The sequence below is a fragment of the Acartia tonsa genome, chromosome 13 (assembly GCF_053477335.1).
Source record: "Acartia tonsa isolate MP-2025a chromosome 13, ASM5347733v1, whole genome shotgun sequence".
In the NCBI taxonomy this organism is placed as follows: domain Eukaryota; kingdom Metazoa; phylum Arthropoda; class Copepoda; order Calanoida; family Acartiidae; genus Acartia; species Acartia tonsa.
The window spans coordinates 14,843,598-14,868,307 of NC_137272.1; the positions used below are offsets into that span (position 1 = coordinate 14,843,598).

Sequence of the window (24,710 nt, forward strand, 5' to 3'; positions counted from 1 at the left end):
GGGTATAGTCCTTTCCACGACATCCCTCCATAAGGAGCGATTCTTCGTATTTTTAAAATGGCTTTTTATAGGTTATTTTAGGTTAGGGGCTAGAAATAGGAGAAAAGCTACTGTGAAAAATACGAAGAATCGCTCCTTATGGAGGGATGTCGTGGAAAGGGCTATACCCTAAAATTCTATACCAAGAAGAAAAATATAAAACAATAACTATATAATACATATTTGTTATACAGTGTGTTTTTTTATCAGAACTTTTTTAAAAGTACGCTGTAATTTGCTTAATAAAATTTTGTAAACAAGTTTGGGACATCTTGGTGGAAAACAACTCATATACATGAACCAAATATTAGAATATGATTTTGAAAAATACATGGTGGTAGTGTTTGGTCAGGTGAATAATTTTTTTCATAAATTAACTGTCATGTACAGGTTTATTATACATTCTTTGAAAAATGGTTATATTTAGGCCAGTTTTATGAAAAAGAATATGGAACCCCACCAGTGCAGTGGCATAGTATTTTTGTAGTAACAGGAATATTTGAAACAGATTCTGATATTTTAATTTGTGTGAGCTGTAAAAATTTCAGAAAATTTAATCGTTTTCAAAAAAAATTCTAAACATCCCAGGATATAATAATTTTACATCAAGTTCTGTTGTTTTTATTGTACAATTTGTAGCAAAAGATTTCAAGGATTTTATCATGAGCCAAATTAATTTAGCATTTTTTAGCATAACTTCTAGAAATGACTAATTTATATATTAAATAAAAAACTTAAAAACATTTATAATTTGTATTCATTACTAATTAAAATATTTCCTATTCATTGTCAAGAAAAAATATATTTCACATTGTCTAACATTAAGTTTTTAAATGGCTGGTACAAAGTATTATTCTCCTTTTCATTACAGAGTCTAGATAAAATATTAAACATTAAATGTATGAGTTTAAGTTTGTTTACAAATTTAGGAACAATATTTATCATTTGGAAATGTAACAAATAAAAAAAATTATCCATGTCTTTAGTGACCAGGGCTAAAGGGTAAAATAAGTTACAATTTACAGGAAAAATCAATATATTTGAAAATTCAACCAACAGTTGGCCTATGTATACTGCGGCATATAGTTCAATAGCTTTTAAAACAATGACATTTTATAATCCTATTATATTTACACTCAACAGATAACTTATTTTCTCAAACCTTTAAATATGGGTATTTAAAAGGATCAGATACATCTAGAACCAATACTAAGCTGATCTGAAAAATTAATTTTGCTAGCCTGATTAAAAAAATTTTATCCAATGCTCTAACCCCTCCACAACCCATAAATTGTTGTTACCTACAAAAAATTATTGATTAGCAATGGAGAAAAATGCCTTGATACTAGTAACTATGCTCTGAGTAATGTTACAAGCTTTAGTCTTAAGGAAGCTTCTTTTTTTCCTGTTGTTGTAGAAAATGGTCGTATTTCTGATGTTCAACTATGGGATAAAACCCTATCAGGTTGAAGACTTTCAAATTTAAAAGAAATTTGTCTGAATAGATTGCTTACTATGGTTATACAATCAAAAAAATCAGATCTAAATATGTCACCTGTCCCTGTAACATGAGTGTATTAATAAAGATTTTTTAATTTTCTAACTCACATCCTAATGATGGGTGTGATGTACTTAACTTCATATGATTAGATTTATTATTACTAGATGAAGAAAATGTTATGTGGACTAAGTGTGGAAATAGAAGTGAAGGAAACGTAGCAGCCTGGCCATTTGTCTCATCTTATGAAAAGTTACTGAAACTGGAAATGAACCAAAAGCAATTGTGTTTACATAACACAATTGGACCTGTAATGATACCATCTGTTTATACTTTTCAAGAAGCAATTACTGCATGTCAACAACTAAAATCTGTTATTCATGTTTATAAAGATTCAATATCTAAGTCTTTACCACTGCCCCAAGAATACAAACCAAATTATGTGTGGTCTGGACATAAAAGAGATAATTTAACAGGGGAGTTCAAATCTATTTTAGACCACTCACTTCTTAATGCTACAAATCTTATGTGGTTATGGGGCCAGCCAAATGGGGGAGATCTTGAGGAATGTTCGATTTTAAATAAAGGTTATTCTACTTATTCAAATCAAATATATATGTGATTGACATTTAGAAGGTTAAATAGATAGAGAGGCTTTTACCAGACAAAAACAATAATTCACACTGTTGGTTACATTTTCTTACTATATATAACATATAATTCAGGAGTGAACTCTACACAAATGAAAGATACCAGCTGCTTTAATAGATTTAAAGCAACTTGTGACATTGCCGATCAACTGACCCTTAACCTTCAAACCAATAATATTGAACTAATGAAAATCAAGAGTCCAAAATTTGTGTTTGTTCCAAATTTTACGCATCCAGATAGTTCCAGGTTTAAATGTTATAGTGGGGAGGTGCTCAGCTTTAATTGGAATGGAACTAATAAATGGTGGAGTATTAAAACTGTACCTGGTCAACTTATTTACTACACAGAAAACTCAGGATTGCCTCTTGGAAAGAATAATTGGTATAACTCACAAGGTATCTTTTATAATAATACAAGAACAGCTTTAAAAAAAAAAATTTTTCTTCAAAATCTAATATATATTTTTTGTTAAAAATTGGTATTAAATTTTGGTAAAGACATCAAACAATCAAAATGTCTCTTCTCTTAGGATCCACAGAATTTATCAACATAAATTCATGCTATGCTGAAGAGTTTGGATGTGATAATGGGATTTGCATACCAAGATTTCATAGGTGTGATCAAAAATCTCAATGTCTTCATGGAGAGGATGAGCTTGGCTGTGAAATGATAGAATTACCAGAAGGTTTATTAAACATATTCATTTTATTTAAAAATATATACAAAAATGTTAATACTCTTTTAAATTAAGATTATTATTCTATTAGGTTATAACAACTTGGTCCCAGTATCTTCAGATGAGAACAACATGGAATTAAAAATATTAATTAATATATTCAAGCTGCTTGATATGAACCTAGATGAATCAACATTTACTTTGTTATTTAGACTTGAAATGGAATGGATAGATAACAGACTTAGGTAAACATTTGATCATTGATATTTTTTATTTTTGAGGTAATATTTTATTGCAGCATTAAATCATGGTAGTCTATGACAAAAAAACCATATCAATTTATGTTAGTAATTCAAAGAACCTCAAAAATTCAGATCTTTAAGAAATTTACTTGTTAATATCAGTGCTATGACAGATTTAATATCTGAGAGACATTAAATGATTTTGATTAGGTACAAAAATCTACAAACAGGAGATAACACAGTAAAATATCTTGAATGGAATAATATATGGATTCCTGATATTGTAATTTGGAACTCCAAGGAACAGGCTCATACTGCACACAGGTTTACTTAATAGTGAAAAATTTTTCACAGTAGCTTTTCTCCTATTTCTAGCCCCTGCGGGGCTAATTACCTAACCCTGTGGGGCAATCACTTAATCCAATATAACCTAACCTAACCTAAAATAACCTATAAAAAGCCATTTTAAAAATATGACGAATCGCCCCTTATGGGGCGATGTTACGAAAGGGACTATTCCCGAATTTTCTAAACATTTTCAAATGTAAAGTATAGTGATTATGTAATTTACCTAATTCATAGTTCATTAGGAAATCTCCAATATTTTATTTTTATTGACATTGTACATGTATTAAATACACAATACTACTGTTTAGGTCAGATGAGAAGTACAGTGTAGTGAGGTTAAATCTGGTGAATGACACAATATTCAATTCTGAATATTCTGGTCATTACAACGATTTTATTTATGATGGAGTTAATGTCAAAATTGTAAAGACAAACACATATACCTACACATTTCTATGTGATTACAATTGGAAAGATTACCCATTTGATACACAAAATTGTAATATGCAGCTACTTATTGATCCTGAAAAACCAATGTCTAAGATGATCAAAGTAAGTTTTTCATTTATCATTTTTATATTTGATTTAATTATTCTATTTGTAATGTAAATTAAATTCACAGCTTTGACAGAGGAATCGGAGATTGGATTTATTATTTCTTGTTAAATTTTAGGCTATACTGGAGACAAAAAGCACCCTCAAAGAATACTCCACTTTTTCTGTTAACATGACAAGCTCTGAAGTTATTCTTGGTGATGCTAATATTCTCAAAGTCAGCATCAAGCTTAAGAGGGACTTCACTCCTCTTGTACTCAACACTTTCCTACCCACATTTATCTTGACCGTTATCAACCAGTTGACCAATTACTTCATTGGATATGAGATGTTTGAAGGCATCATAGCCATCAATGCTACCGTGCTGATGACTCTGGCATCTATTTTCATTTCAGTATTCAACTCAATGCCCCAGTCTACTTACATAAAGATGATGGATATCTGGATGATTGTCACCTTTGTTTATCCTTTCATAATCATCTTTGTGCACACAATTGTGCATGTCCTGCACAAGAGTGGAAAGCAGAAAAGGGAGAGTAATAAGATCAAGTATTTGCTGAAACTGAGTCAATTTCTTCTACCTTTGCTTTTTCTTGCATTTTCCTTAATCTATTGGATTGTAGGAATCACTATATATGTCAACTAATGCCCTTTGTCGGTTAAAAGTGTTACAAAGTAAGTTTGAAAACAACAACTTTTAAGAAATTAAAATTTTTTAGTTTTTTTATTTGATCACAATTAAATGAAATCTAAATTTTGATATCACAATGTTTTTTCTTTTTGTTACAAACTGAAATAAAGTTATTCATTATGGATTTATAGAAACAATCTTGTATTAAATTGATCACCTATGTTTCAAAAATAAGTAAAAACTTCTATTAGGTTAATTAAGTTATCAGTAAGTATAATAGTTAGTCATATATAATTTGTATGATATTGTAAAAAATATTGCATAAAATTTTTTGTATAACTTGGTTTTTATGTGTGTTTGTGTTTTGATCTAATAAAGATATAAAAAATCTAAGTTATTTTGGAGTGAAGTTGAGGTTATTCAAATCATAACATTTCTGATAATTTGTTTGTCCTGTCTAAAACTTTTTTTTTCAAAAATATGTACATGTCGCTGAATTTAGCTTTTATGTGATGAAAAGTTTCAATAAAGTTGAAACTTACTCGAGGCCCCTCCCTTCAGAGGTCTACAAAACTATTTCCAAGATATAAATAGTATATCACAAAACAAAAAAATGATTACAACTAAAATAATTAAATAGATTAAATTGGAAAATAATTATAAAGTTTATTCTATATACATTGATACAAGGATGACAACATCCATAAAATTAAAGATGAGACTGTAGGACAAATAAACATTATTAAGTGTCAGAATTAGATAATAATTATTATAGAGATGCTTCACGTTTTTAAACATTGTTCTTGCAATGATTTAGGAGTAGGCTACAATTCTAAGTTGGAAAACATATTGTATATAATTAGGAAGTTATAATTGGCATCCACCTTAAACATACTCAAATATAACTTTGTTTGTACTACAGAAACAAAGAGATATTGTCAAATAGATAGATAGAAAATAAGAAAAAAAAGGATGACAACATCTATAAAAGCGATTCTATGAAATAGTTGTACAATATTAAAACTTGTAGAGTGACAGAACTAAATAATCAGAATGCAAATGCATAAAAGTTGAAACAAAATTGTAAGAAAAACTTGTTGAAAAAACTACTTAAATACAAGATGTTTAATGACATGATTATATTTGTAGGACTTGATTATAATATTGTACTTTGTTATCTCACTCAAATATTTGTTGCCAAAAAAGTTAAAAATTGACATGTTTAAAATGATCGTATGGACTTTCTAGTAACAATTATATAGAGTTACTACGCTTTGAAGTTTGAAGTTGATAGGACAATTATAAAATGTCTAAATTCACGAAAGAGCTAATCGTTACGGACGGACGTACGGACGTACGGAAGGGTTTACATCTATTTTGGGGAGGCTACCCACAGTGCGTCCGAAGGTGCTTTGACTTTTGTGTCAGAACCTAAATTGGGACATAGTGCATTTCATTACCCTAGGTTAGGTAACTTCATTTCACTTTTCAATAAAATCTGAAATGCAGCCGTTTTTGAGAAAATTAGATTTAAAAATTTCAAGTTCAAATTTCATCTCCTAGTAGTTACCGCATAATCATGACAAGAAAAGCAAAGATTATTTATTTAAAATTTTGAACAAGTTTGTTTTTATAAAGTTCTTCATAAAACCACTCCTGGAGTAAGTTTATTCATGGCCATTTTTATCAGTTGCTTTGCTAAGGTCATGGAAATTCAGCTTTAAATAAACCATATATAGAGAGGTTTTATTAAAGACTTTATAAAAGCAAACTTGTTCAAAATTGAACTTGAAATTTTCAAATCTAATTTTCTCAAAAACGGCTGCATTTTAGATTTTATTAAAAAGTAAAATAATTTTACCTAACCTAGGGTAATGAAATTCACTATGTCCCAATTTAGGTTCTGACACAAAAGTCAAAGCACCTTCGAACGCACTGTGACGGTACGTGTTGTAAAGATATTAAAATATGTGATACTATTTGAAGGAATATCTAAATTTAATAAGACAGATAGAATGAGAAAGTTAAAAGTATAAAGTTAGAGAGAGAGAGAATGAGATAAGGAGATGTAAAGAGAGAGAGAGAGAGAGAGAGAGAGAGAGAGAAATGTTAAAATCATCTCGAACTGTAAGCCTACATAGTGTTGAACCTTTGATGTGCGATCACTTACGCAAAATTTCATCACTAGAACCGCTAATTATTACTACAGCTCAAAATTCACTTTTGCTTCATCCTTATGAATTAATATCCCACCTAAAATATGTTTATTTGATACTTTTGTCAAGTTTTTTTTTTAGGAGGGGGGTTCTTTCTCTGGACTATTTCTATTGAGGGGTGATACTTCCCAAAAATTGTCATCAACCTTGCCTGGACCTATGAGAAGCTTTACTGTAAAGTAGAATCATATAAGTTTATCGGTTAGCCAGATCATTCGCTACACACAGACAGATAGACATCCTGTTACTTTTATATAAGGTTATGATAGTTTCTTTATTTGAATTCAAAACCCATTGTGGATATGATAGAGCACCTGAACCTTTATACAATATATACTATATATATGTATTTCTTTCTTCATAAAAGTTTTCGCTATTGTGTATGTGAGAGAGAGTGTGTACTGTGAATTTATTTCATGCAGTTAAACCATTTCCTAGTGGATTTTATAAAATCAAGGATGACAACATCAATAAAAGCAAAGCACTTAAGCAACAAAACTACATAACTAAAGGATACTGTTTAAGGGCATACTTACATTTTTAGGACTCAATTATAGAGACGCTATGCTTATAGCATTATACCTTTTTGTAATTGGAATCGGTGTTATAAAAATCAGATGAGAAGAATAATTATATCACACAAAAATCAACAAGATAAAGGACCTTTTGGTAACGATTATAGAGTTGCTACGCTTTCTAAATCGTACCTTACTTTATAGGAATCATTGATATTGATAGAACAATTATAACATGTTTAGATTAATAAAAAAATTCAAAATTATGTGAAATTCAATGTATTGTTTGAAATCAATTTACAATTTAGCATTGAAATTGAAAGTTTATTAGGGTATTAGATAGAAATTGAATGTATAATTGTGTGTACATGTAATTATGTATACAAATTGCAACATTTAGAGATTATACATTAGATTTTTAAAAATGGACATTGTGATAGATTCTCGCATAATATACCTAAGCCCCCTCCCCCTTATGACTTTACCCTGCGTATTGACCATTATATGAGGGCTAGATTTGCAACCTAAATTGATGACAAAAATTCCCCTCTCACAATACCAATATTCATTGTTATAAAGTTTTTAAAAATCATATTTTTATAAATGTCGCTTCCTTTACAGTACTTTGGGCGGATGCACTAACAGAGTAAGTATTTGTTGAAAGTAAAAAAAATATTTTAACTCCCCTTTCCTTCATATTTTTTACTCCGACCCTCCCCCCCTGACAAAAAAAAATAAATTTCCATGGATTTATTGTCAGGACAAAAAAAAGAGTCATTCTAATTAATCTCTTTTCTCTGTGAATTAGTTTGGCTTAAAACCATGAAATGCAAGTAAATTTAATTTCAATACAAATACAGGAAGGTTTAAGGTCAGTTTAATTGATCTACAACCATGTCATCCCCCTGAATAATTTTTAGATGCCAAAGGAATATATTATTATCAATGTATTTTAGATGAAAACTACGTCTCCAAATTCTTGAAATATGTATTGCTGGTAAGGTACATAACTTAATTCGTAGATTTCTGTAATTTAAACGATTTTTAGAATATTACACAATTGCCGCTAAAAGATTAAAAGTACATGAACTTATCATTAAAAACGACGCTTTGCTATAATTAGGGTATTTCCGTATGTCAGTTCGTAGGTAACAATTAGCTCTTATCGTTAACTTGGGTATTAGGGTGTCCAAAAAAGAAATTTTTTAAACACACTAATGTAAACCATTTCATTACTCATTACAAGACCACTGGTACCTTTAAAAATGTTCAAATACTTTTAATTCAGCTTTAAGTAAATTTCCATTTTTGACTTACCCCCCACGCCCTCCTTATGGGGGTCAAAATTTTATTGCATCAGAATTATGGCTTCAAGGTGCTCACAGAAAAGGTTTTAGGAAGGCACTATCATATTTCAATAGACAAGCTCAAAGGAAATTCAGTTGTATAGTTGAAGAAATAATTTCTGAGATGGGTTTTTGAGAGAAGAATGCGCGTTTTTTCGACATTTTTAGACATATCGAAAAAACAGAACATACAACTATTTATTTAATTATTACGCTTTTGTTGGTACGGCCTTCATAGAAGCAAAGCATTCTCTAATACAGCTTTAAAGATGCATTAATTAATATGCAGCAAAATGGATTTAAGATAATTTGTCTATAAAATGTCGAAATGTTGTCAATTTAGAATTGTCTTTTTGAGTTCAAACTTTCATGTACACACAATGTAGAAAACCTAGGAACTCTATAATCAAAACCAAAAAAAGATTAGTTAAAAGTTCATGAGTGAAGTATCTCTATAAAAATCCTAAATTTTAATATGCCATTATCTTTAAATAACAAATTTTTGATAATGTACAAGTAATATACATATTTTTTTTTGCAATTTACATCTGTAATTGACGAACATTGAGATTCAAAATTAAATGCGGATTTTTTGCGGCTATCTTAATGAAAGTTTGATTGCCGAGCACTTCTTATTCCAATGGGTACAATCAAAATAAAGAAAGGCTCACTGCATTAGAACAAGACAGCGCCTATCCATAACACATAAAGCTTAATAAATGAAAAGCTATTTCAAGTGACTGTCGAGCACTGAACGCAGCCCTTTTAAAAAAGTAAACAAAAACTAAAAAGGTTTAGAACAAATTTAAGAAGGAAGTAAGTAACTAGGAGGACAACATCCACAAAAGCGAACAAAAGAACTCTACGAAATAGTAACTGCACGTTTCTTATTCAACATTATCTAGAAACGTCAACAAAAATTAATTAAAAATATGTAACAAAATTAGATTTAGACATATTTACAATTTAGGACCTAATTATAGGGATGCTTTACTTATAACACTGTGTCTGATAATGCTTAAAATCAATATTAAAAAAGTTTATAGGATGATTATATCATCAAGTCTATCAAAAAAACTAAAGAATTATTAGGAAAGCAATGATCTTTAGAACAGATTGTGCATGTTAAAAATTTATAAAACCAAGGGCATGTATATGAATATGCTCCTCTGCAAGCAAATTTAATTAATTTCAAGTAATAAAAACAAATAAATGAAAAGGTTAGAATGGAAAGTGCATATTGCCTCGGATCTCAAGGGATTAGACAATGGCCGATACATTTATGTATATCCGCAATTATGATACACAAATTCTCACCTTATGTAGTGGTTGAAACATTTGGACACTCAACGTAACGAACCAACCAACGAATCAAAATAGATTAGAAGTCTTCATAGTTGATAAGCCAACAAACAGAAAAAGGTTATTATAAAACTTTGGGGTCTAGTGTAACAATCAGCCCACTGTCCCCTCCTTCCATTGCATATTGCATATGCAATAAATAAGGTACATCTAGATCCTTAAATAGTAAATTGGACCAATCAGATGGAACACTCCGGTCTTCATTTCATCCATAAAGAGTTGAATTTCTTGAGATAAAGTTAGTTTTCTGATAATTTTATTGTTCAAAAATTTTGTATGATCAGTATGAACCATATGTGACTAAACAAATTTAGTCTGCTAAATATTCCTTTCTGTTCATCTAGGGTTTTAAATCTATTGCTTATATACTAGATTACAATGTTAACACGGACAATTATAGTTAAAAGTAACGTAGCAACAATATAACAACCAATTATCAAGATTAAAAACAAGAATGACAGTATCAATAAACAGCATAAAAATGGAGCAACATTCCTTGGGGGGCCGAGTTAAGTTTTATTAAAGACCTTCAGTGAACCAAAATTAAGCTAAACTGTGAAGGAGAACCATATCGGTTCAGCTGTTAGTAAGATCCATCGCTACACATGGACAGCCAGAAATCCTGTTACAAGTGACGGAACCTTTACCCTAAATAGTTTTAAACCTTCCAGGACCTATGAAAACTACACTGTAAAGGACAACCATATCGGGTTAACTGTTAGCAAGATCATTCGCTACACATTGACAAGAAGAAATCCTGTTACAAGTAAAAGGTAGTGCCCCCCTCCCCCTCTAAATATTTATAAACATTCCCAGGACCTGTGAAAGCTGTGAAAGTTGGTATTTGAATCTTGCATAGCTGGGTTCGCCCCCTGTAGCTGTAGGCTCGAGTCCCTTGGTGTGGATGCCACAGTTACTTTATAAATCCATCCCAGGATAAATATATACTTAAAGTATCAGTTATAATATTATTGCTTGCTTTATCATAGTATGTATAAATAAAGTTGATCAACTAATCAAAGTGAAGTTTATTAATGGTAAGAATAGCGAAGCTTATCTATAATTAGCTATTGTCTGCTATACGTCAATAATACAAAAATATAGATGTAGAAAAATCAAAACAAATTATAAGTAAATTTGTTGAAAAACTGCTTAAATAAATACATGATATTGTTTAAGGACATACTTAAATTTTTATGACTTGATCATAGAGATGCTTTGCTTATAGCAATGTACTTTGCTGTCCTAGGAATCAGTATTTCAAAAATCAGATGAATAGGATAATTTTATCACATAAAATTTGTTGTTGAAAAGTTAAAAATCAACATGTTTAATTAAAATGGACGAATGGGCATTCTGGTAACACTAAAAGAGTTGATAGGCTTACTAAATTGTACCTAACTACTACAGGAATCCCCATGCAGTTTGGAATTGAAAGAACAATTCTAACATACCTAAATTAACAAAAAGAACTAACTGTCATATTGACAGATCCTAATTATAGAAAAGACTCGCTTTGAAAACAAGAGATTTTGTTTATGTTTTAAATTTTGAATGCTTTTCAATCTATGTTAAAAAAATTACACTATTTTAAGACATATCAATCATTTTCAATGCATTTTTGTCTCATTTAGAAGTTAATATAGCAAACTTAGCTTGTTCGTTTTAGATTTTGTTTATAATTTACTAAAGTTTTTTTGTTTGTTTGACATTTAAAGATTTAGAAAAATTTTATAGAATAGATATGCATAGGTTTCTAAGATGCATTTTACTGTTTTTGTTGTATTCCATTTATTCAGACAAATGGGATAAGAAAATGAACAAGTATACACCCCCAATGATGATAAACAAAATTATTTATTGAAAAGTTTATACACTTCTTGTTCAGAAGCAATCAAATTATTTTTTACTTTTTTCTAGTGGGATGCTTCTAGCCCCCACCCAAAATGCACAATCCCTGCATTTAACAAGATTTTCGGGGGCATGAGGTGCTGATTTTGGGGGATAAAATTTACTGATTACATGGGGGAGGGTTATTGGGTGCAAACAAGAGTGTGTGTGTGTGTGTGCGTGTGTGTGTGTGTATGGGTTTAGATTAGGTGTGGGCACTCGTAATCGGGCCAGCATAACTTTTATTAAATTCTTTCATCCGCCCTTCATACTTATTCTATATCAGATGTATCTGTCTATCTTCATCTCTCTCTCTCTCTCTCTCTCTCTCTCTCTCTCTCTCTCTCTCTCTCTCTCTCTTTCTATCTCTCTCTATCTCTCTCTCTCTATCTCTCTCTCTGTAGTTTCCACTGTTCATAGCATATCCTTATGTAAAACAAATATAGAAATGATTTATGATTATGCAATGAAAAAACAACAAAAAAAAGACAGACAGACAAAGATAGTCACAGAGTAAAGTCTCTATCAGTTAGAAGATATTGTATAACTTGAAATACTCGACCTAAGGCAGGTCTTTTGGCCGAAGTTAAGCTTCAGGTTCTCCAGCCCTTTTATTGTCTCCAATCTTGTGTCCGAAAATAGGTTCTTCACCAAGGATATCTTTGGCCGTCCTCTGCTCCGTCTCCCATCACTTGGCTCCAACAGAAGTACTGTTCTGTGATGGAATTGCACTTTTAAAAAGATAAAGGCTTTATCATCATTGAATTTTTAATTTAAACTTGCGGCTACGCCCCTAGAGGTCTCTGGGGGATCTTTATTTATATTTATTTTTGATATGAAAGGAAATGTTTTCTAATGGCGATTTCTCTTGGGAGGGTGGTGGTGCCTTCCCCCAAATTAGTTATAATGCGATTTAACCTTACGTCTCAGCGGTTAGCGAGATCCTTCAGTACAAACAAACAGACAGAGAGACATCCTGTTACTTTATTATAAGGATATTCTATTAGTCTCAAATTCTAAGAACACAGGTCTCTGGTCGGAGCAATGTATCTATCTATCACTACTCCGTCAGAATAGCTCTGCTGCAAGATCCGTCTCAAAACAAAATCTCCGACATCGGAGAACCAAAGAGAAAAAGGTTACACACACACAAACACACACAAACACACACACACACACACACAGATGAAATGATTTGGGTGGATTTTTTCCGAACCTTTTACCGACCTTGGTTTCAGTAGTTGATTGGATATCGCAGAGTGAAAAGAACATATTGTTGATTTTTTCTTCTACTTATTACAAATGTTATTATTAGAATAACGTTATTTGGCATATATAAGTTTTCTTTAATGTCGATAGAACTTTAAATTAAATTTGACAAAGAAGTGAGATTATATTAGTTTTTCGAAAGCTTTTTTATAAATTGAAATAAATAAGACAATTTTAGATTGAATCCATAATATAAAGAAGTAAAATTATTTTCGTTAAAGTTTAAGATCTCAGAAATATCTAGTACTATTGGTTTATGCTTTTCATGGAATATATACCTTCTAAGATGGTTTTAGCCTATTTTTTGACCCCATTAAAAAGGCACGTAGAGGTAGGGTCATAGCAAATAGTAATTATGTTTAGACAAACCCTGAATGAAGAAAAGGTTTGCTTTTAATGATTAAGTCTAAGCTTGCATGTTTGTGACATTTAGTTTATCTATCCCAAAGATTATCTACATAGAAGTTGAGGAATAAAGTATTCAATGACAATAACTCCCATATCAATAAAGGGTTTTTGAAAGCGAAGCTTTTCTATAATTAGGGTCGGTCCGTCCGTCCGTCCGTACGTCTGAGATGGATAGCTTTTTTTCATTAATTTAGGCATGTTAGAATTGTCCTATCGATTTCAAATTTTGCATAGTAATTCCTGTAGTAGTTAGGTACGATTTAGAAAGCGTAGCAACTCTATAATCATTACCAGAATATCCGTACGTCCATTTTAAACGTGTTGATTTTTTACATTTTTAACAACCAATTTTTATGTGTTCTAATTATCCGATTGTTCTGATTTTTGCTATACTGATTCCTAGGACAACAAAGTACAATATTATAAGCAAAGCAACTCTATAATCAAGTCCTAAAAATGTAAGTATGTCAATTAACATTATCCTGTATCAAGAAGTTTATCAACAAATTTACTCACAATTTTGCTTTGACTCTTATTCATTTATATTCTGATTTTTCAGTTTTGACACTATACAAGTGTTAATATCCGTTTCCTACCGTTTCAGGGCTTCGCTTTTATGGATGTTGTCATCCTTGTATTGATCTAATTTTAGCTTATATGATTTAATATTCCCAAATAACCCTTTAATTTTAAAACTTTTTTTCTGGAACTCTAAACATTTCATAATAAGGAATTGAAAACAGGGTAAAGAAGAACTTTTTGTTTCCAAACTTTCGTCTTTTCGTCTAGTTTCACATGATAATCTTAATTTCTAACCTTTAAGTATATTATTTTTGTTGATCTACCTATCTAAAAATAAATAAAGAAATAATTAGAGAGAATAAAAAAAATACTATTCACCCTATTTATAGAGAGAGGGGACATTGGGCTGTTTATTACACTAGTCCTCAAAGTTTAAAAATAACGTTTTCATATTGGTTGGTTTAATAATTTAGGGAATTTAGTGAATTTTGTTTGGTAGGTTAATTAAGTTGAGTGTTTAAACGTGTCAACCACTAATTATACGCTACAGGGTAATTAAATGTATAAATATTGGGGATGTAATTGTACATCAATCTATCGGCCATTGTCTTATCCCTTTAGATCCCTGATACCTACGCCCCATTTATTATTTATTGGAAGATTATAGCTACTCTATAATTGCTTGTAAGTACAATAAAAAATAAAATGCACGTAACCAAAGAATATAAACAAAATTGCACCTTCTGTTTTAGAGTTTGGACAATACTAGTTTGAATACAATCAATCAAGGATCAATTAAAAGTATCCAACGTTTTTGAGCGAATGAATAAGATAGTTTACCAAAATTTTGGTACCAGAGTAATTTACAGTCCAATAGATTGACATATTATAATTTAACTAGCGGCTACGCCCCTAGAAGCCTCTAGGGGCACCGGTAGGAGGGGGAAAAGTCGACCTCATCCCATTTGAAATTTGCGTTTAAAAAGAGTTAAAAAATATTTTTGGGGGGAGGGGGGTAAAGAAACCCTCTCCAAAAATAGTTTAAAACCTTCCCAGGACCTATAGGAAGCTTCACAGTAAAGGAGAACAATATCGGTTTAGCAGTTAGCGAGATCCTTCAGGACAGACAAAAAAACGCTTACTACTTTATATAATAGGATACTTATTATATTCACTATATTTATCATTATTTTTACTGTATTACAGTTTCCTGTCCTTGTTAGTATTGGATTTTTGTGGTTTAATTAGAGATTATATTCATTATGTTATATATTAAGTGTCGTCTCTTATTTCAACTTATGTTGAGGATTAATATTTAGGGAATAGAAAAATGGAAAATAAAATATTATCTTATGAATGTTGTCAATATACATGACATTACTTAGCATCAAAATTAGTTGCTGCGCCCCCAGCAACTATTGCTTTGTATTAGAAGATTGTAATAAAAGCTTAACTGACTTACATCTTAAAATATAACAGCCTAAAACCACTCTAGGACCAAAGTGAAGCTTCCCTTAACTGAAAAATTCAATCCGTTCAGTAGTCGTAAAATCTTAATGTTCAGACAAAAATCTTACTAATTTCTTTTAATGGTAAATATTTTCCCAATTAAACCTTTACAAGAAAAATCCAACAGACAACATACCCTTTGATTTCACGACCTTTGTGTGAAAGTCTTTATTATGCACAGTAAAATGTTTGCTTGTATACGGGCCTTCTCTACAAAAGAAGTTACCACTTATATGATGTTTGGGGGTCTAGACTCGAACCCGACGCCTCTTCGATAGAAATCAGGCACGCTAAAATTTACGCTAATGCCTCAAGATGCCTTGTATTGGATGTTTCTAAATACTGACATAGTGTTTTTTCTCACTTTATATTAATAACTAGCGGCTACGCCCCTACAGTCCTCTAGGGGCACTTGAGGAGGGGGGAGTCGAATTTGATAAAATTTATTTTTAATTTAAATTCAAAAAAATTTAGAACTTTTTTTGGGTGGGGGGTAATTTTTTTCTAGGGGCGATTTCTCTTGGGAGGGTGGTGATACCCTCCCCCAAAATAGTTTTAAACTTCCCCGGGATCTATGAGAAGCTACCCTGTTAAGGAGAACGCGATCGTTCAGCGGTTAGCGAGATCCTTCAGTACAGACAAACAGACACACATCCTTTTACTTTATTTAAGGATTAAGAGTACTTTAAATTTACCAAAACATTTGATTCCTTTTCTTTAGAACTGCAAAATTTTTTTATTTAAGGGAAATTTCTCTTGGAGGGCTAGGCTTCCCTACCCTAACATAAAAATCTGTCCAGCTGTCTATTAAAAGTTTCAGAGCACTTTTTGGTTTCATTAGCGGTTTCATTTTTTAAAACTAAAAAAAACGTCAACCCCCCCCCCCCACCGCCCTCACCCCATATCCGCTTAATAGCCTAAAACCTTCCTAGTTACTGTAGATAAATTCTGTGTCCATCCGTTTACGAGGTTTATAAATCATATAAATTTTCTAAATTACTAATTTTTTTTAAAAGACAGACAGATAGACTGGCATACATACAATGTAGAAAAACTTTGCTTCAACAAATTTGAGAGTATGTTGATACTTAATAAAGCCACATAGATTAAAGTTTCTAAATTCTTGGTTAGAAGTTATCTCAAAGTTTATATTTTTTACATAGAAAATTACAATATCTTGGAGGGCATGGAAGTACTCTCCCTAAAAATAGATTTAAAAAATCTGTCTAAAACCTATAAGACCCTTCCCTGAAAAAGAGAACCATATTGGTCACTGGTCAGTTACTAGCGAGATCTTTTGATACATACACACATAGATTCTTACCCCCTAGATGCTACAGGTGAATGTTTAAATTAGGGTTGGGCCGGATATCCGGAAAATTACCGAATATCCAGCCGTATAACTAGATATTGAAGTAGCAAAAAAATTCTTCATTACGTTTACTTGCCGACAGCCAGTAGCAGCGGCTAATTACAGCTGCCTCCTCCAAAAATTTTGTTTTAAGATTTCTAATATAAAATTTACTAAAAGATAAACATTTTCTGAAAAATTAAAAAAATTACAGCCATTTAAAATTATAAAAAAGAAGTGATTTTTCTTGTAAAATATAAAAGATTATATTGCCGGATATCCGGCTCATACCTAGTTTAAATGAAAAGATTTTTTTAAACCGGGTGATTTGTTACTTGGAATAATGAAATCAATGGAATATTGGTTGAAAAGTTAGAATCTAGGCAAAACATTTTTCCTTACGGCGATCCCTTACAGAAAAAAGACATGTATTCTTAAAAATATGATTAAGAACAGTAAATTATAATACAGAAAAATAGATTTGATGATAGTTGATAACAACTTATAAACTTATACTTGAAGGAGTTTTCAAGTCAATAACATCCAAACTATTGCAGACAACCAATCTTTTTTTTTGGAATTGTGCACTGTGCATGGTAAATCATTACACCTGTTTTTGGCCAAGGAATTCCTTATATTAGAGTAAAACAATAGATGGTGAAGGGGTTAAACATGTGTTTGTCTTCAACTCAAACCGACTTTCAATGGGGTCTATGAAAATCAACAAATAGCGTCGGAAAAATTAACACAGCCAAGTGGCTACAAAAGAGCAAAAAACAATTTGCTAGCAGACGAAAAAGGTCCCAAACAGGGGAATCCAGGTAGTTGTCTGGTTATACATCTATTTTTATAGATTTATTTAACTCATTAATGAATTGCATTTGACAGTTTATGCTAAGAAAAAAAAAAAATTTGTTTAAAAGTCAAACAATTTTAGATCTTGAAATTCTGGCAACGCTTTTTCACTATTGTTTTCAGAATATATTTACCTTTCGAGAGTCTTTGGCAACTTTTATCTGAACTTGATGAAAAGTGGTGTATAAGACACTTAGAATCGTAAGAGCACAAGAAAAAAAAAGTTTTAAATACTCTGTTTCTTTACTGTTATAAGATTGTTACATATGACTTTTAGAAACAGCTTAAAAAGACAAAATAATAAGGACAAATATGTCCACAGGTAGTGCAGCAATTGTAAGATAACAGCATTTTCAATTTAAAATTGAAACCGCCGGATTAGAACCGATTCTAGGCCATATTAAAAAATCATATATCGTAATGTATTACAGAAAAGTTTTCTCGAATAAAGGAGTATAATACGTACAGCATATCCTATCCTTATACTAAAGTAACAGGATGTTTGACTGTTTGTATCTGTGTGTCTGTACCAAAGGATCTCGCTAACCGCTGAACCGCTGAACCGCTGAACCGCTGAACCGCTCGGGTTCTCCTTAACAGGGTAGCTTCTCATAGGTCCCGGGAAGGTTTATAATTATTTTCTTGGGGGGTGGGACACCCCAACCCCCCAACCCCTAAAATGAAAAATACCCCCCCCAAAAAATAAAAAATAATATCAACAAATTCGACTCCCCCCTCCTCAAATGCCCCTAGAGGCCTCTAGGGGCGTAGCCGCTAGTTATTGAATAAAGTAGTAAGTTTTTTTGTATGTAGCAAAGGATCTCGCTAACCGATGACTTTCCTTTAGAAGAAAACTTTTTGTTTCTTGTTGATTAAAATATGCTTAACGTTCATATTTAAAGCTTTACAGAGTATATTTATGAAATGAAGAACTTATGGATGTTTCTTTGTTTAAGAGTAGTTTTGCTAAACATAGACAGAGTAGGAAAGAGCGAGGATTAAAAAGTTTTCACCAAAAATAATGATTTACTTTTATTGACTGATGTAACAAGGATAAAACAGTTACGCAGGATGGAGGTTAAATGAATCTAGAACCCCCAATGTATAAACGTTAGTATAAGGATTAATGTAGACTTTTGAATCTTTGCTATTATTCTCTTTGTTTTGCTTTAAGAAATGTAAGGACAATTTGTATTTATAAATCAAAAAAAGCTACAAATAGTTAAGTTAAGCAAAGAAATTTGCCATAGTTTGTCTTTTTCAATAATAAAAGTTATTATAAAGTTTTTTGTATGTATTTTTAAATACATGAAAATACCGTAGATCTATATAGAGATGCTTTTAAAAAAGTTTAATAAATAATGTATTATAAATCTGTTAATTAGATGAAATTTAAATGTCAATGAAAGCTTTTTAATTATTGATTGTTGACATTTTAAATGTATTAATATAAATTCCGAGAGCCGGCTCATTGGGACAATTTTTGAGAGCCATTGTTGAATCTTATATGTAAAAGATTTTAGCTAAGATAAGCACCAAGTCATAAATACCTTGATCTAGAGATAAGCATTGGAATCTAATATGTGGTGGCTCTAAATATTTTTTTAGAGACAGTTTAAGAGTTTTTACATATCAAGACCCAAATATATATTGTTTAAATCACACAACCTTTCCAAAGTTTTGATAAAATTGATTAAAAGGATGAAATTATTAAAAATTAGCACAGCAGGATAAGTAATAATAATATTTTTATTTTATTTTTCAGTATTCAGAATGAAATGAAACTATATGAAATAATTTTCATTTTAGTATTTTTTTTTTACAAAACCGAAGTTTTTCTACATATAAGTTAAGTCCGTCCGCCTGTCCGTACGACACTTTTTGTCCTTTTTGATGAACATTGTCAAATATAGAGTGGCTGTACATAAAAATTGCAGAAAATTATATCTATCTATCTATCTATCTATCTATCTATCTATCTATCTATCTATATATCTATCTATCTATCTATCTATCTATCTATCTATCTATCTATCTATCTATCTATCTATCTATCTATCTATCTATCTATCTATCTATCTATCTATCTATCTATCTATCTATCTATCTATCTATCTATCTATCTATCTATCTATCTATCTATCTATCTATCTATCTATCTATCTATCTATCTATCTATCTATCTATCTATCTATCTATCTATCTATCTATCTATCTATCTATCTAGCATAATTCCTATCTATCTATCTATCTATCTATCTATCTGTATATCTATCTCTCTTTCTATCTAGCATAATTCCTAAATAGCCTAACAATGACATTTGTAAAATTTGCTTGGAAATTTGTATTGATCCTACTTAGTTGACATACATACATACACACATACATACATACAGAACAATAAATTAATAAATAGGACAGGTTGTCTAATTAGAAAAAAAATATGTTAGCTAGTGTCGCATTCCCCCCATTAAAATAACATAAAACCTATGATTTACCTTTAAAACCGCTCGGAAAATTTTGCAATAATCGTTAACAAATAAAGTTATACAATAAAAATATTGAAACAAGGATGATAATATCTGTAAGTAGCGAAGCTCTTAAAAAACAAATTAACCTTTTATCTTAATTAGCAAAAGTGGAAAAACGCATTTCCCTATAAAAATTTATTTCCTCTAGAGCATCCTCATATAATGGATGCTCAATTGTATAGGACCTATTAAAAGTTACATTGTAAAGGAGAATCACATTGATTTTGCGTTTAGTACAGACAGACAGACACAGATCCTGATACTTTATTTTAGGTATTAGCGGCTAGGCTTTTATTTTTATTAGAAGAAAAAGGCACATATCAGACGAATATTGATTTAATCTTACAACCAATCATTATTACAAACTTTTGTGGTTCAGAGAATCAACAGAACAATTCTTTTATAATACATAAACTCTATATTCGTCACTAAAAAGTACGTACGTCCATTTAAAGCATGAAAGGACAACAAGTTAAATATTATAAGCTAGGCATCTCTATGGTAAAATCCTAAAAATGAAAGTTTGTCCTGTATTTAATTTATTTTGCAACAAATTTATGTTGTCTGATTTTGTCATCCTTGTTTTGGTAAATTTATTTGCTGTATAAAATAATTTTTCATTTTTTTAAAAATTATCCAAAATAATCCTTATATTAAAGAAACAGGATGTGTGTGTGTGTTTGTCTGTCTTTGTGTATCGAAGGATCTTGCTAACCACCGAACTGAGATGGTTCTCCTTTACAATGTAGCTATTTATAGGTCCTGGTAAGGTTCATAACTATTTCGGGGGAGGGTTCCACCACCCTCTGTTACAATACTAATAACCTTTTGATATTAATTCTATGTAAAATCGTACATGAAAACTTTTTACATATTTAAGGAGTTAGGAAACATAGAACAATCTTATAAGGCAACCCTTACAGATCGGGGGGGGGGGGGCTCCAGGACCCCCCCCCCCTCTAGTTTTTTCAATCTCATTTTTTTTGTAGGTAAGATGGAGAGCTGTGACTTTTTAAGTTTAGTAATTATACGTCGGCAAGAGTTGATTTTATTGGGATATCTGTATTGTGTCGGTCGTGGTGTCCGGTCAAAGTCGGTTGGGTAGCACCAAAATTAGAAAAAAAAACTTAAATAAATCTTAAAATAAATAAATTCTACATTATGACTTTTGTGTATAAGGTACAAACCTAATTTTTTTTGATGAATACTTAGATATCAATGACCTTCTGAGAAAAGTGGTGTTATGACCGTTTGACCGCTCCCTGACCGACTTTATGACCGATTTTTGTCCGGCTTTTACTACAGATATATATCATGAATATCGTTGCTTCTATTACAGCTAGAGACCTATAATTTTTTTTGGTAAATCCTTGAGCAACAATAAACAGATAAAAATGTTAATTGGCGCCGCCAACCGCTGTTTTACCGCCGTAACCGCCGAAAATGGCGGTTTCCGTTATTTGCCGTTTTTCGGCTCTGATCAGAAAAAGTAATTTTTTTGTTATGAAAAATAAAACTTCGTCCTAAAATTTTGCCATCCTAGCTGCAAAATTGGCCGCGCTACAGCTGTTTTAAAATTTAGCGGCTGGCCGCTAAAAAGCGGTTAAGGAGCGGTCTGACCGCTATGACTAGAAAAAGTAATTTTCTCTAAAAATAAACATGAACCACCAGAAAAAAATTTTACGTCGTTATCTGTAACAGGAGCCAAGATAGAGGGGGGCTCTTGAAGCCCCCCCCCCCCCCCCACCGATCTATTAAGGTGGGAATGGGGGCCCGATCTGTAAGGGTTAAATAAGAACATGTTAAAATAGTCCTATAATGACGTCATTAGATCCATCTCTTTTTAAGGGGTTTCCTTTCCCACTTCTCCTCTCACCTCTCCCTGACGTCATGTCATAAGGAAAATTTTCTAGGACACTATCAACATGTTCTTAAATAATAAAGTTCAATTAATTCAATTTCTTTAATAGCAGCGAAGCTTCTCTTAATTTACTTTGTCTATTCATCAGTCCGCCAGTCTGTAACGCTATGGGGACATGCAATTTTCTCGGCTGCCACCGAAGATAGACAGCGAATATTCCATATCAGTGAGCATTAAGTGTTTTCTTCTACTATACTGTAAAAGAAAACAAGGATGATAACATCCACAAAAGCGAAGCTCTATAAACAAAGAACAAAAGAACATTAACCCTTGTAGAGTGTCAAAACTGGATAATCAGAATTTAAATGTACATAATTCGAAACAAAATTGTAGGTAAATTTGACTGACAGACAGACAGATTGAGTTATACAGTAGCTTCGCTATTAAAAATCTATCTATTTATTTTTATTAGTGGATGACAATGGATATATAGTGGATACTTGGCTATTATGGCAGTTCGTTAATCCAGTAGAGGGGTAGTGGATTGGGTAAAGGGGGTGGATGAGGGGGATCGTTATTTTAGTCAGCTACAAGTCTTTAATAGAGAAAATTTTTGATGTTGTATTGAGTTAAGTTTTTTTTTATAAAATGAAACAGGGACATTTAAAAATAAGACTTAATTTAAAATGTTAATATATATTTGTCCATCCTTTACAGACAAACAAATCAACAAACTAAAAAAGAGGTATAAGATAGAGAAAGATAGTATGGTGCGTTTTAGAAGAGGGATTTAAAGGGGTAAGACAATGGCCGATAAATTCATGTACATCCCCAAAGTTAATTCACAAAATTACCCCTTCTGTAGATTACAATAAGTGGTTAAAACATTTGGATACTTAACTTAATAAACCAACCATTAAAAATTTGGAAAAGCCAAAGAACAAGAAAACGTTATTATAAAACTTTGGGGACTAGAGTAAGTAACAGCCCATTTTACCCTCAATGTCGGGGTTTAGAAATAGTTTTAAAATAAACAATGTATACTGCCTAACCATTGAATTCAAAATTATAGCGAGTATTAGTATGGATATACCCACATAAGAAATGTAAGTTAGATATACTAACCTATCCTGTGTATAAGAGAGTTCACTGTAATGGTTTGGTATCAAGGACGTGCAGGAGGAAAACCCCATTTTCAACTTCCTAAATCTCAAGTTTTTTATCCTCTGAAACCCTGAGAGGGAGAGGCTTAACAACTTTGTTGACTTTTATAGGATTTTGATTGGTTGGTTTAGCAAGTGTCCAAACGTTTCAACCACTAATTACAATCTAAAGAAGGGATAATTTTAAAGAAGGGATCATTAACCGTTACTAAGATATAACCTACCGTTGTCTACTTATAAGCCTTCTATACTACTATAAAGGAGTTCTATCTACCAGCTTATACCAATAACGAAATTAATTCGGGAAAAAATCACGAAACTTATACGTCTTTTTCAGCTGTCGTTGGGGGGCAACACATCGTAAAATTGACGAACTCTCCATTTGCCCCCCAAATATTATTTTAGATTATTTTCGCTTGTTGGTTATACCTTATTCCTGTCTATCTACCCTCTAAAGGGCACATTTACCACGTAGACTAGCTTAGTAGGCACTTTTGTGTTGCCATTTGACACTAAAACCTCTACCGAGTCCATATAGGGTCATAGTGGACTTTCGGAGATAGACGCACTAGTTCCCCTAAAAATTACACTATACTTTTCACTTTTAAATATTTAATAACATTAAATACCAAATTGATAAAATCCATGTTTCTTCGATAACTAGCGAACGGATTGAGCTAGAATCGATGTTAGGGTGTCTAAATGACCGTCTCAACCCCAGGAACTTACACAAAAAAAATTGAAGACTCTGGAACAATTTTAAGATAGGCGGACCAAACGATTTGTGTTTTTGACTTACAGATTTTGGCTCAAATTTAAGCTCAAAAATTGAAAAAAAACAGTTTCTCCTAGGAAAACTTTTTTGTCTTTTGAGCTACAGTCGATGTTAATACGGCAAAATGTTCGTCTCAACAAGCCACATTTAAGTTTTAAATATGGGGTCAAAATTCCAACTCCTTCCTTGTCGGGCCACGACTTGAAAGTTTGATTTTTTACTCCTCGACTTGTATCGATGGACACAAATCATGTGGTCCCCTACCTAAAAGTTGTCCCAGAGTCTTAAATTTTTTTGTGTGTTTTCTACTCATTAAGACGGTCATTTTGCTGTGTTTAGATCTTCTGTAGCTCAATCCGTTCGCTAGTTATTCAAGAAACTTGATTTTTGCTGAGAGGCCGAAATTTTTAAGCCTCGACTCGTATCGATGGAACATAAATCGTTTGGTCCGCCTATCTTAAAATTGTCCTAGCTCCTTTAATTTTTTTGTGTGAATC

The 24,710-nt window shown here is 31.6% G+C and overlaps 1 protein-coding gene across 1 annotated transcript; it reads left to right on the forward strand.

The window, feature by feature from the left end:
- The first annotated feature begins 1,375 nt into the window (after positions 1 to 1,375).
- On the forward strand, positions 1,376 to 4,748 carry LOC145335169 (uncharacterized). Its single transcript, XM_080180899.1, has 8 exons — positions 1,376 to 1,504; positions 1,705 to 2,124; positions 2,263 to 2,583; positions 2,718 to 2,873; positions 2,956 to 3,109; positions 3,317 to 3,430; positions 3,763 to 4,006; positions 4,128 to 4,748. Exons 2-8 carry the CDS (start codon positions 1,719 to 1,721, stop codon positions 4,653 to 4,655), a joined length of 1,923 nt encoding a protein of 640 aa, XP_080037025.1. The 5' UTR covers positions 1,376 to 1,504; positions 1,705 to 1,718; the 3' UTR covers positions 4,656 to 4,748.
- Positions 4,749 to 24,710: the final 19,962 nt, after the last annotated feature.

Coding starts and splice junctions, on each gene's coding strand:
- LOC145335169 (XM_080180899.1), top strand. CDS start 1,719: ATGTGGACTAAGTGTGGAAATAGAAGTGAAGGAAACGTAGCAGCCTGG. Junction 2,584..2,717: donor TAATTGGTATAACTCACAAG/GTATCTTTTATA, acceptor CTCTTCTCTTAG/GATCCACAGAATTTATCAAC. Junction 4,007..4,127: donor CAATGTCTAAGATGATCAAA/GTAAGTTTTTCA, acceptor GTTAAATTTTAG/GCTATACTGGAGACAAAAAG.